The 13,368-nt window shown below is 39.6% G+C and overlaps 1 protein-coding gene across 1 annotated transcript in view; it reads left to right on the top strand.

The window, feature by feature from the left end:
• LOC102076239 (uncharacterized) overlaps window positions 1-12,520 on the top strand; it is a 42,465-nt gene extending 29,945 nt beyond the window's left edge. Inside the window, exons 6-10 of the mRNA XM_025904484.1 lie at window positions 3,187-3,403; window positions 7,044-7,270; window positions 7,627-8,134; window positions 8,223-8,332; window positions 9,677-12,520. Of these exons, the coding sequence (XP_025760269.1) occupies window positions 3,187-3,403; window positions 7,044-7,270; window positions 7,627-8,002 (820 nt within the window). The 3' untranslated portion in view covers window positions 8,003-8,134; window positions 8,223-8,332; window positions 9,677-12,520. The remainder of the gene's footprint in view (window positions 1-3,186; window positions 3,404-7,043; window positions 7,271-7,626; window positions 8,135-8,222; window positions 8,333-9,676) is intronic.
• Window positions 12,521-13,368: the final 848 nt, after the last annotated feature.

Here is a 13,368-nt window from a genome sequence, read left to right as displayed (position 1 = left end):
GTTGATCTCCTCAGGTCACACCCTCACTCGTTACACAAATACAGATCACCTGATATACTTGAATCCAATAAGCACTCAAGTTTCTACAGCTTGAAGTTTGACAATATGTGTAAGAATTATAATATGGCCAAAATACCCACTTGCCTAATAATTGTGCACACAGTGTATAAAATATATTTAGAGTTAAATATCACTTTTTTTCTACATAGTTCCATATGTCTTCATATCTTTGAGGTCTTCAGTTTGTATCTACAATGTAGAAAATAGTTAAAAAATAAAGAAAAACCATTAAATAAGAAGATAGGTCCAAACTTTTAACTGGCTTTAACTCTAACCAAGAACAACAAATGAGTGTGTTTCCACAAGAGCAATTTGTCAGTGAGAGCACAGAGCTAGAAACTAGGAAAGGCAATGAGAGACTTTATTAATACAGACAGATGCAAGCAGCAGGTAATAGATATGACCTAATGTTGATCAGGCAGAACTGATAGTCAACTTCCAGCTTTGATATACCAACACTTGATTACCGGATGCAGAATAGGATGGTGGACCAATGGAGACTAATTGCATAAAAGTCTTTATGTAATTAATGGTAGTAATTCTTTGAGCAGCCTTGCCTGACAGGAGCTTCTGTGTAGTTTTTGCCAATTCCTTTCTGTGCCCCGATTAAATACCAAAGGCGCAAAACACCAGCTACTGGTAGACAGAACAGTCAGCCGAGACTGCAAGACTAGGTTGACTAACCTGTGCTCTGCCTGGATTGATTACAAGAAGGCCTATGACTCAATGCCCCACAGCTGGATCCTAGAATGCCTAGAATTGTACAAGATCAACAGGACCCTAAGAGCCTTCATCAGGAACTCAATGGGGATGTGGCGTACAACACTAGAGGCCAACTTCAAGCCCATAGCACAAGTCACCATCAAGTGCGAGTGAACCCCCTCAGTGAGATAATTGACAAGACTGGCTACGGATACAGACTACGGAATGGAGCAGTTGTCAGCCACCTCCTGTACATGGATGACATCAAGTTGTATGCCAAGTGTGAGCGAGACATCGATTCACTGATCCACACTACCGGGCTATACAGCAATGACATAGGAATGTCGTTTGGACTGGAGAAGTGTAGTCGGATGGTAACAAAGAGAGGAAAGGTAGTCAGAACGGGGGGGATCAAACTACCAGAAGGCAACATTGCAGACATAGAGGACAGTTACAAGTACCTGGGGATCCCGCAGGCAAATGGGAACCATGAAGAGGCCGCTAGGAAAGCTGCAACCACCAAGTACCTGCAGAGGGTCAGGCACGTCCTGAGGAGTCAGCTGAACGGTAACAACAAGATCCAGGCTATCAACACCTACGCCCTGCCCGTGATCAGGTACCCTGCTGGGGTAATAGGCTGGCCAAAGGAGGAGATAGAAGCCACTGACATCAAGATGAGAAAGCTCCTTACCATGCATGGAGGGTTTCACCCCAAGTCCAGCACCCTGAGGCTGTACGCTAAGCGGAAGGAAGGGGGCCGGGGACTGGTGAGTGTCAGCGCCACAGTCCAGGAAGATGGCCCCAACTGACCGAGTGCTCAGTGAATACCTCAGGCAGCAGAAACCCAAGAAAGAGGAGGGAGACAAGGAACCATCATGGAAGGACAGGCCCCTGCACGGTATGTACCACCGGCAGATAGAGGAGGTGGCTGATATCCAGAAATCCTACCAGTGGCTGGACAAAGCTGGACTGAAAGACAGCACAGAGGCACTAATCATGGCAGCACAGGAACAAGCACTGAGCACAAGATCCATAGAGGCTGGGGTCTATCACACCAGGCAAGACCCCAGGTGCAGGCTGTGTAAAGATGCCCCTGAGACAATCCAGCACATAACAGCAGGGTGCAAGATGCTAGCAGGCAGGGCATACATGGAACGCCATAACCACGTGGCCGGCATAGTGTACAGGAACATCTGTGCTGAGTATAACCTGGAAGTGCCGAGGTCAAAATGGGAGACGCCCCCAAGGGTGGTGGAGAATGACCGAGCTAAGATCCTGTGGGACTTCCAGATACAGACGGAGAAAATGGTGGTGGCTAACCAACCGGACATAGTGGTGGTAGACAAACAGAAGAAGACGGCGGTAGTGATCGATGTAGCGGCTCAGAATGACAGCAAAATCAGAACGAAGGAACACGAGAAGCTGGGGAAATACCAAGGGCTCAGAGAAGAGCTCGAGAGGATGTGGAGGGTGAAGGTAACGGTGGTCCCAGTGGTAATTGGAGCACTAGGTGCGGTCACAACCACGAACAACATCGGAGATCTCTGTCCAGAAGAGCGCAGTCCTGGAACAGCTAAGATACTACTCAGGACCCTCAAGCTCCCAGGCCTCTGGTAGAGGACCAAAGCTTGAAGGATTGACCGCCCACAGGGGCGAGCTGAGTTATATATATATATATATATATATATATATATATATATATATATATATATATATGTATATGTATGTATATGTATATAAAAAATTTGCCTCTCACAAAAATTTGCTGGTCTATCCTTCAAGGGTCCTCTGCCAAAGTCTTGGAAGCTTCGTCCACCTTTTCCCCTTTCTTTACATCATAGATTTCTACTTCGAAACTTAATAGAATAGGGCAAAGCCATTATCATCCCCACACAGTCAAAGCATGTAGACGTTGCAGCTAGTATGGTCTTCTGTTCTGTTTGTACTTTATCCTGGTCTTTCCTCTTTTTTTAATTAAAGTATCAACAAAATTAGCCTTCCTTTTGGGAAGAAACTAATTCAGGATCCATGGACTAATAGCACCCGTATTGACAGGAAATTAATTATTTAATGATTTTCCTGTCACCAGATAAGTTTTCTCCATAACTGACCTTTGTTGTATATCACCAATTTTTCAAAAGTTTAAAAGTGAAATGTCAAATGTTTAAATCATTAGCTCCTAGCATTATTGTACATGAAATATTGCATACTGTTGTATTTTAATAGACTTGAGCTACACAAAGTTAGAAAACATGTGATCCAGCACAATTTTTACACTAATAAACTGCTCTTGTAGATTAGAATAGCCTGGAGAATTGCTTGCTTTGAATTGCAGGTAGATTTGTTGATGTTCTTACAGTTTTCCTATTTTCTTATGAATGTTTAATTGATTGAGTTGATTCTTTAATCTTTTCCTTTAAACAGGACAGAAGGATCCTTCTCAGAGATGACTGAGGGGATCTGGGGTGAACAGAACCAATGCAGTGGTCACTTTGAAATCCTGAGCCCAGATGGCACTCTGATCCCTGTAAATTCAGAGGGTCAAAACTGCCTCTATCATGCTGTAGTCCAGGCAACCTGGAAAAACCAAGGTGATATGAGAAATGAGGCGGTTATCCTCAGGAATCAAATCAAACATACTGTAAGTATTTGATCATCAGTTGACACATTCAGAAAAATGTGTTATTCATAAATAAAAACAGAGGTTTTCTAGTCAAGCAAATATAGAAAAAAAATGATCATATTCATGTACCACAAAGCAGGTTTAACCACAGTCTAATCTTGAAGTCTATTTAGAAAAACATGTCTTCAGACTTTGTGAGTCATTCTTAAGTATGTTATAAGTGTGACATAACTAGGTTCTTTTGCATGCTTACAGAATGAGTATGCTTTACTAATTTATCTTGCTGTCAATAATGAAATGTTTCTTAGAAAAATGAAGAAAAGTAGTAATATAGAGAATATGTTGCCCTTCCCCCCATCTCATGCTGTTTGACACCAATGTTTGGTATAATTGTTTTCAGCACAACCTCACATGTCTGCATTTACAGTCATTTCTTTCATTTTGGCATGCTGTTGTTAGTGTGCTGTCTTCTGTGGTTAGTTTGTAGTGCACAGACATACATGGACATGTCTGTGGGGGTACATGAACAATTTCAGTATGGTCTCTGTGCACTAATAACACAGATTCATTACCAACAGCAGTACTATTAAAACAACAGGGATGGTTCCATCCTTCCCTTCCCTCAGGTTAAGAGCATGGGTGTCCTCCTCAACAGCATGTCATTTCAGTTTCATGTTAATGACACCACCCATCCACCTACTTCCACTCACGCAGCGTCAGCCATCCTTTCCTCAGCCCACATGTTGCTGCTATCCTCGTCTACAGCCTTGTCACTTCTCAGACTGATTACTGTAATTCTCTTCTCTTTGGTCTCCCTAACAAGTCAAACTCCAGCTGCTGCTGATTTCTGCAGATTTCTGCAGCCTGGATCATAACTCACAAAGCCTGCAGAGAGCACATACATCTTCATCAGCTCCACTGGCTGCCTGTAGACTCCAGAGTCTCCTTCAAAATAATGCTTCTCACTGTCATACCTATCGATAAACTGGCCCCTCATCCAGATTTACTTGGATGATTTACTTCATCCAAGTAAATCTGGATGAAGTAAATCATCCAGATTTAATTCACAGTGCTGCTCCCTCTCGTTCCCTTAAATCTTAGTCCTCCATTCACCTTATTGTTCCCTCTGCTCGTCTCACCATTATGGAGAACAAACCTTTTAGCCACTCTGCTTCCTGACTTTGGAATTCACTTCCTCTTAATATCAGGTTCAGATATCCTCCTGATATCTGGTACTCTTGCCTTATTCAGATTTAAACCCACCTATTTAAACTGGCTAACTCTCTTTACCATTGACTCCAATTCTTGTCTAATGCTGTTTTTTTTTAATCCTTTATACTGTTTATCTTTTCTTTGTACAGTTTCCTTGGGTTTCAGAAAGGTGCCCACAAATAAAATCTATCATTATTATTTAAAAGGCCATGAGGACCATAAAAACAGAGAAACACACAGTACACTAAGGTTTTAGTGTATAAAAAGTAGAATCTTTTTAAAACCGCAACTTTAAACACAAACATAAAACACGACGGGAGCTGCTGCAACTCTCACAGCTGTTCACCATGACTTGTAAAGTGCTCACTGGCTCATCCAGGTGTGTTTAGACAGGTGAGTCAGGGACGGAAGAATGTTTTCAACTCTAAATCTGGACTAGTACACAAACTGGGCTGGAGCTGGTCCAGGATGAGTCCCCCGTGGTCTTCTTGACGTGTGATGTCAGTGCCACAGGTCTGCAGTGCTTAGGGCCACTGGGGTATCATGTCTTTGGCAAAGGAACGAGTCATGAGCTCTTGCATGGAGCCTTTGTAGATTCAGGTTCATCCTGAAGATGTGGTCAAACACCCAGAGAGCTGAAATAACCTTTGAGAACACCGGGACTAATGGCATCAGAGGATGTATCCCTATTCAGGGTCTGCAGCCTTAAAGTACGCAGCCTCAACGGTCCTCAAGGGCCGCGTACTCAAAGACCGCTAAGGCCGGAAATGCGAGGCTTGTAGGCTTCTGAAATGGGACGGTCTAGCCTCCGTCGCTCTGCCCAGGTTGCCTAGCGAACATGATACTAACAGCTGGAAACGTTTCATACAGCTTTGTTTGACAGAAATGAAGGAGAACATATTTTGTTCATTTGTTTGTTTCTACATGAGCTTTGTGTGATTTGATAAGTATCTGAGGCTGAGACCACAGGACTGTAAAACATGATTGTTGGCCTTTATATCTGTACTGAACAGTCATTTAAGATTAGCTAGTAAATAACAATTAGCTAATGTTGTTCATGGGACTAAAGTCAGTGTAAATATGATATGGCAATATTATAGTTATTATATTAATCATCATAAGTTATTACAGCAGTGAGTTTGAACTCTGTGTCAAATACTGAGCTTCAGTAAAGATTAAAGTTGCAGTTATTTATATTTCCTATCACCTTAAATCATCACTCAAAGACAAGTATCTCTGACAGTGTATATACAGATGTATTATATATAAGAGACAAACATTGTTCTTTTAATATGTTAAGGGTTCAGATATTGAGGAGGAAGACCAAAAATAATAACCACTGATCCGGCCTGGTGCAATTAGACGAAGATTTTAATGCACACATGTGGAGTCCAACACTTGTGCAGATTCAGTGTTTCAACTGTCTTACAATAGTCAGAACAAAGACTTTATAGGGTTGGCAGTCTGCCTGTTACCAGGCAGACTCAATACAGCTGTCAATCCAAAACCACAAACGTTCTGTTGACGACTTTTAACATAGTTTAAAAGAACATTGTCTTCGGCTCGAACCCAGGTGCTTCCTGTCACCATCCTGCCCAGGCTTATCTTCTGGAACATCAGGTCCACGTTCTGCACAAACTGTCACTCATGCAGGCACAATTTTGCAGTTGCAAGCAAACCATGATTAAACTCTTACCTATATAAATGAGTCTAATACTGTGTGTGTATGTGGGTGTCAGCCTCTGCTGCCCTTTATTTCACCCTTCACTTCATCAGCTAAACCTTGTAACCTTTCCACCAGACAGAAGGCCAGCATGTACACAACTGAAACTATGTGTGTGTATGTCTGTACATGTGTGATCCTCACGCTGCACCTTAATTGACCTCAGCTTAAGCAACCAGGCTAAGGCCATCCTGTGTGTACTGATCTTGACTTATATGTAAAATATATAAAACAAATGTTTCAATCTAATACAACTACTTAAAGCTTAATCAAAAATATAAATGCATAATAAAACACCCTGCTCTTAACTTGCACTCAGACTCTGCTTTCAGTTTCACTTTTGCAAAGCATGCAACTTCAAAAACATGTAACTTCCTGTCTCATTTTGGCACAGAGTATATTTCCTGTCCCTGCAGCTCAGTTTCTCCCCCACTGAAGACTTCAGTGTAAGAATATAAAAACCTTCAAAAGCCTTTAAAATTATGGATTCAACTCAACAGTTTAAAGTGGTTCTTACTGGACCTGTAATAAAAGCTTACTTGGGTGCCAATATGTTTAAACATCCAAATACAATATCAATATTAATAATTAATGGAATAGTAATAATGATCATAAAAAATAGCAGCAAATAATAGCAGTAAAATATTTCTACTCTTCACAATACGCATGAATAATTTTGCTGCTGAGGTAACTTGTCTCCTCTGCTCTCTGATCTCCACTCAGCTTCAACAAAACTTACCGAGATACGTGGAAGTTTTGAAGCTGCAGAAAGAATTTGAAGAAACATGTACATCTCCTGGAAGATATTACATCTGTGGAGGAGAAAACAAAGAACAAGAAAAACCTGAAATTGTCAAGGATTGGGAAAATGAAATTAACTCGATAACTAGCTGGAGTAATAAACCTAAAATTGAGACAGGCAAACTTGGTTTGGTTGGAAAGCATGATGTGTAAGTATTTTTAGAAAAGCATTTAATGTATTAATTAGTATATTTTAAAAGTGCAGTAAAAATAAATGCCAAAACATAGATACAGATGATGATTTGCGTTATGAGTGCCACAGCCTAAATGATGAATTGTCCCTGTTCCTGTGTGGCTTCACTCCAGCTTGTCTGTCTCTTTGAGTTAGTTTTGCTGTATGTTCAGGATGTAACCTGCCTTTTGCACACTGTCAGCTGGGACAGAAATGATTGGTGGTTCTGTATTTGTTACAACAGCCATGGACAAAATGATATGATGACATATGACATGATATTTAGTCCTGACATGAATGTAACCTTCTCATTAATATGTTTCTTTTCTAAAGGTTAAAAAACATAGAGACCGAGGGTGAGAAAGTGGAAGCAGACCATATCCCTCCTAAATGTGTCTTTAAAAATCTACATGAAAATCCTTTCTACAGAGTGGCAAAGTGGCACAATGATACCGAACATAAAGAACTTACAAATCTTCTTTCTAAAAAAGTAAAGGAGACCATTGAGAACTTTGAGAAAATTATAGAGGATGAAGATCAAACAATAAAAAAGATCAAGGAGAGACAGATTTGGATCATGAAAACCACTGAACAAAAAGCCATTGAAATTTGCATTGTGAATAATAAGTATGAGAAGATGATTCTTAAAAAAATGAAGCTTGAAGCTGATCAGAATAGCAAAAAAAAAACTGGAGGACCTTGGAAATAAAATGTCTGAGAAGATGAGTCTTTATGATCTGATTTGTAAAAGTGGAGATAACGGGGCATGCAGAAATGTTCTTAAATCACATCACGAAAAAGGCCTCACTTATGGCAACTCTACATGTGCTCAGGCTATCAGGTAAGAGGAAATATATATTTTTTTGTTTAAGTTGAACTCAATGTGATGTTTTTCTGCATAGCTCCCTTTCTTCTGTTCTTTCTCAAAGTGCAATCCTTCAACATGCCCTTCTTTCTGGTGATGGAGAAAAACTGATAAAATGGTCACTGATGGCAGCAAATCCAGAGGTGTCAATACCCATCAAAAAGGTTGTTAAAGGTAAGTGATTTTTACTAATGTATATACAGTGTGTGTGTGTGTGTGTGTGTGTGTGTGTGTGTGTGTGTGTGTGTGTGTGTGTGTGTGTGTGTGTGAGCACTCATAATATCATGAAACGTGTGTGGAAGGTAAAGAGTGGACCCAGAATCCACAGGAGCCTGGGACTGAAATATTAAACTATACAAACAAGCAGCTCACAAGCATAAGGGAGGATACAACAACAAATATATATATACACATACTGGGTAACATTACTACACGAAAAGACACAGGTGTGGAGAACAGCTAGATTAAACACCAACGATGAGACAAGTGAAGTAGGTTAAAGCAAGACAAGGGACTGGCACAAAAATCAAAGAGTCAAGAAAGCAACATAACAAAATAAAACACCTTTTTCGATCAAAAATAGCTCATTGACATTTAATCATCTTCAGGAGGTACAAGGACACAGGTGAAGTGCAGCATGATGTAAAAACAGTGAATCTAACATAAACCCATAAAAAAGGTACAGATAGTCTTTAGACTAGATTAAATAAGACAAAATCTTGTGGTTCATGTGTTGTGTACATGTTCAAACGCCTTATGATAAAAACTGTTATTGTTTTTATTGTTTGGTGGTGTGGATTTGTTGATCTTTAGCCAGAGAGTACAGAGCAAAACAGGATTGAGGAAACGTAAGAGTAGAAAACTGATGTTGATGAATCTTAGGAGACCAGGTCATCCTTTGATCAGAAACACAGTTATATCTGTCATGTGACACATGTACCAACCTGTCATGCTACAAATTAGTTGGATGTACTCGGGATAACTGAAGATTAAGTAACACCTTAATACTGTCAGCTGATGTCCTGCTCGGCCTGTGATCCAAAAATCAAATACAGAGGGGAAAGTGTCCACTCCAGCTTGAGTCACATGGCTTATTCAAGCTCTCCTCCAATGCCATCATTTAGAAAGTGTCGATAGAATGTCTCAACATTACAGGGTAAAAGCTGGATTCTCCCATTTCTGTCCTCTTGTTTTAAAAACAAAAGATTAAGCACTGGTATTTTACAGTTCTTGTTTTCACTGAGTTCGATCAGTAGTTAGCTAACATATACTAATGCAAGTCTATTAGCACCAACTGAATGACTGGTGACGTCATGTTTTGTATAACACATAGATCATGATAGTTACTACGGGGGAAGTCATCTATAGAGACCAACATGTTTGTGTATGATCCTTTAAACTATGAATGATTGTGTAAACTTTAACATTAGTCAGCTGTGGTGTCAATAACATTTACTGTGTGTCAGCAATGAAACAACGTTTTCTCTCCTTAATGAGTGTAAATTTTATTTTTAACAGAAATATTTTCCAAGTCAAAAATGAAGATCAACGAAGAGAAGTTTGATGAAAATGATAGGATATACCATCACATTGGAGACAAGCTGTTGGTGGAATATTACAAGAACCAGAAGGTCATCACAGAGCCGGAAAAAGTAAAGCTTTATAAATGGTTGGAACGAAAAGAAGCTCAGTTGAAAAAAGGCAACCCTGATGTTTGTTTGGAACAAATCAAACCTCTGTTGGAACAACTTCCCTATGATGTTGGGTCGAAAAAAGATCTGTTGGAAGAGTTTCTCTTTAATGTTTGGTTGAAACAAAACGAAGCTCTGTTGGAACAACTTCTCTATGATGTTGGTTTGGAACAAGAAAAAGCTCTGTTGGAAAAAATTCTCTTTGATGTTTGTTTGGATCCAGACGTGGCTCAATTGTGCAAAGAAATTCTTAAAGAAATATTCAAAGAAAAGACAAAAGGTGAAAAACAGCTGCACATTTTAACCAGCCATCAGAAACATGATCCACTCACACTGAAGTTTGTAATCAGTGAGCAGACATGTTACAGTCTATATTTGACTTCATCATTCAGTTTACTAGTACTGCACTCTGCCTGTGTTACATCACTTTATTATTGTAATATGATATTACGTTCACTCTGTTAGAATGAACAATCTGTGTTTAACTGAAAATATCACAAGGCGCAAACTGAGAGACCAGCTGGCTTTAATACCTGGTCATTTCAGCTCAGTGCTGCTATCCTGCCATTTATGATTTGATCATATATTAATAATATGTTATCTGTGTTTGTAATGATACATTTTGATTACGAGGACTGTCCTTCATGGACTTACTAAGGCAGTTTTAACATTAATCCCACATCACTCTGTCCTCCTCCTCTTGGACCCTTGTTCCTTCATTCTTTGTAAAGCTTCATGTTTCTCCTTTCAGTCAGATTTTGTAAATTAAGAGCACAAAATAACTTTGATTAACTTTTGTTTCTCTCCTCCTGTTTTAGAAGAGAAAGAGCAAGCATTGGAAAAAGCAGGTAAAGTGGGCTGTATACGCTTGTTTTTACACACATTCGTTAGCCTGACAAAAGTGATCCCCTTGGACTGATTTTACATTTACAGTTCTTGTTTTCACTGAGTTCGGTCATGTTAAGGTTCAAAAATTGGAGAAAAGGAGTACGGAGGGCTCACAAGCAAATAACAACTCTGGTCCAGAAGATGTGATCAAAGCGAAGATTTATTGATTCACGCGCGGAGTTCAGCCACTGGGCAAAGTCAGTGACCGGACTGAACTTACAATAATTAGACAAAGGTTTTATATGGGTACAACAACAAACCCCCCCTCTTTTACAAAACAGACATAGTACAGCTTGCGTCAACCTAAACCACAAAATGTTCCGTGAACTTTTAACATAGTTTTACAGAACATTACGTCTCATCTCCATCCCGGTGTCGCACCATGTACGCGTTCTTATCTCCCCGAACATCAAGCGCACTTCCTGTAAGCATCTGACAATATGCCGGCACAACTTGCAATTGCAGCAAAAACACATCTTAATTTCTTACCTACTAAAATCGATCTCTTATGGTGTGTACGTGTATGTGTGAGTGTCTGCTGCGTCTGCTGTGCATGTGTCATGACCTCTCCTGCCCCCAGCTCACCTCACACCTTCAGTCATCCTGAGACACAAAGCCTGCGCTCGTGCACAGCTGAACTATGTGTGACTTCTAGACTAAATGTCACACTCAACGGGTGCTACTCACCCCATGAAGAAAACTTACTTAAAATGAACATCACATGAAACTTAAACTTACTCAAAAGGCTATAAGGTGTAAATGATAAAAACTTAAATCTTAACTCTAAAGGATATAAGTAATAAAAGATAAAAATAGCTCTAGGCATATGTCATGTAAGCAGGTGTATTGCAATTCCTTTCAGAGCTCCTGTCATCCTCACCGTGTGTTGGCTGATCATTAACGCCTGCCAAGAGTTTCTGACCTTCACTTGACCAGGAGCCACAACTCTTTAATAAGCTCAAATGCAATCATGTGTAAAAGATTAAAATCAGTTTCATAACAAAGGTTCTCTCTTGTCAGATCTGCCAATATGTTTGCTCGTCTCTACTACAGTTTAATCATTGAAAATGACACTGATCAGCATACTATGTGGAAGTTACAGATTACATAATGGCAAAAGCATTTTGTCGGACCCCTCAGTCACTAGTTAGCTAACATATTCTAATGCAACTATTAGCACCAACCAACCAGTGACGTCATGTTTTGTATAACACATAATTCATGATAGTTATCACGGGGAAAGTTATCTATAGAGACCAACATGTTTGTGTATGACACACATGCAGAAGACCTTTCAGCACATAGTGACCGTGGCAACTTGCACAAAAAATAATGACTTACAAAACTAAAACAAAACCTAGAAACCCTTGTTCCTTCATTCTTTGTAAAGCTTCTTCATGTTTCTTCTTTCAGTCAGATTTTGAAAATTAAGAGCTGAAAACTAAACAAAGTAACTTTGATTAACTTCTGTTTCTCTTCTTCAGTTTTAGATATACAAATCCAGCACGGGAAAAAGCAGGTAAAGTGGGCTGTATACGCTTGTTTTTTTACACACATTCATTAGCCTGACAAAAGTGATCCCCTTGAACTGATTTTACATTTACAGTTCTTATTTTCACCGTCACTAGTTAGCTAACATATACTCATGCAAGCCTATGAGCACCAACAAACCAGTGACGTCATGTTTTTGGGGGGGTTTTTTTGAAGTATGTTTGAAATTTTTTGATATAAGGAAAAAAAAGAGACAAAACAAACAAAAAAAAAAAAAAAAAAAAAAAAAAAACAGACAACACAACAGCAAGGGCAAAAACACATGAATAAGGCAAAAGATTACACTGCAACAACAAAAATACTACTTCAACAATGGCAATAAACAGAAAAACGCCAAGGGTAGTAGGCTGAGTTATTGGTGATCGATCAAACAGGACTTTGTTTTAATACATGATCTAAAAATGGCTGCCACACATCAAAGAAATTACTAAGTTTGTCCACTAATGTATACCTAATTCTCTCCATATGCAGTAGAGCAGTCAGTTCTGTCAGCCACATTTTAAATTGAGGTACAATATCCGATTTCCAGAGAGTCAAGATAACTTTCTTAGCAATTACCATTGCGAACAGAATTGTAGTTTGTGCAGCAGAGCTGAGGTGTAAAAGGGAAGAGGAAGATCCAAACAATGCAATTATTGGGTCCGGCTCGAAAGGTGCTATTATAGATATCAGAAAAACATTTAAAAATGTCCAACCAATAGTTATGCAATTTGGGACAAGTCCAAAATAAATGAGTGAGAGAGCCTTCTCCAAGTTTACAAAGGTCACATATCAGACTAATAGAAGGAAAAATCCTGTGCAGCTTAGTTTTTGAATAATGAAGTCTGTGAAGCACTTTGAATTGAATTAACTGATGCCTTGCATTTATAGAGCAAGAATGGATCCTACACAGACTCCTCCTCCACACCTCATCTCCAATTTGCAAACCAAGCTCTTCCTCCCATGCCATCTTCAAAAAGTCTGATTTAAAATTTATTTACTCAGAAAAGGCTTTCACAAAACCAGAAACCAAGTTTTTAGAATCCGGGGAACTCAGAAGGACTGTAAAATTGGGGGGGGGGGGGGTCGGCAGACATGACC

The sequence above is a fragment of the Oreochromis niloticus genome, unplaced genomic scaffold (assembly GCF_001858045.2).
Source record: "Oreochromis niloticus isolate F11D_XX unplaced genomic scaffold, O_niloticus_UMD_NMBU tig00001906_pilon, whole genome shotgun sequence".
Lineage (NCBI taxonomy): Eukaryota > Metazoa > Chordata > Actinopteri > Cichliformes > Cichlidae > Oreochromis > Oreochromis niloticus.
Note: the sequence above shows the minus strand (reverse complement) of the source record. Positions and strands in the feature narration are given on the sequence as shown.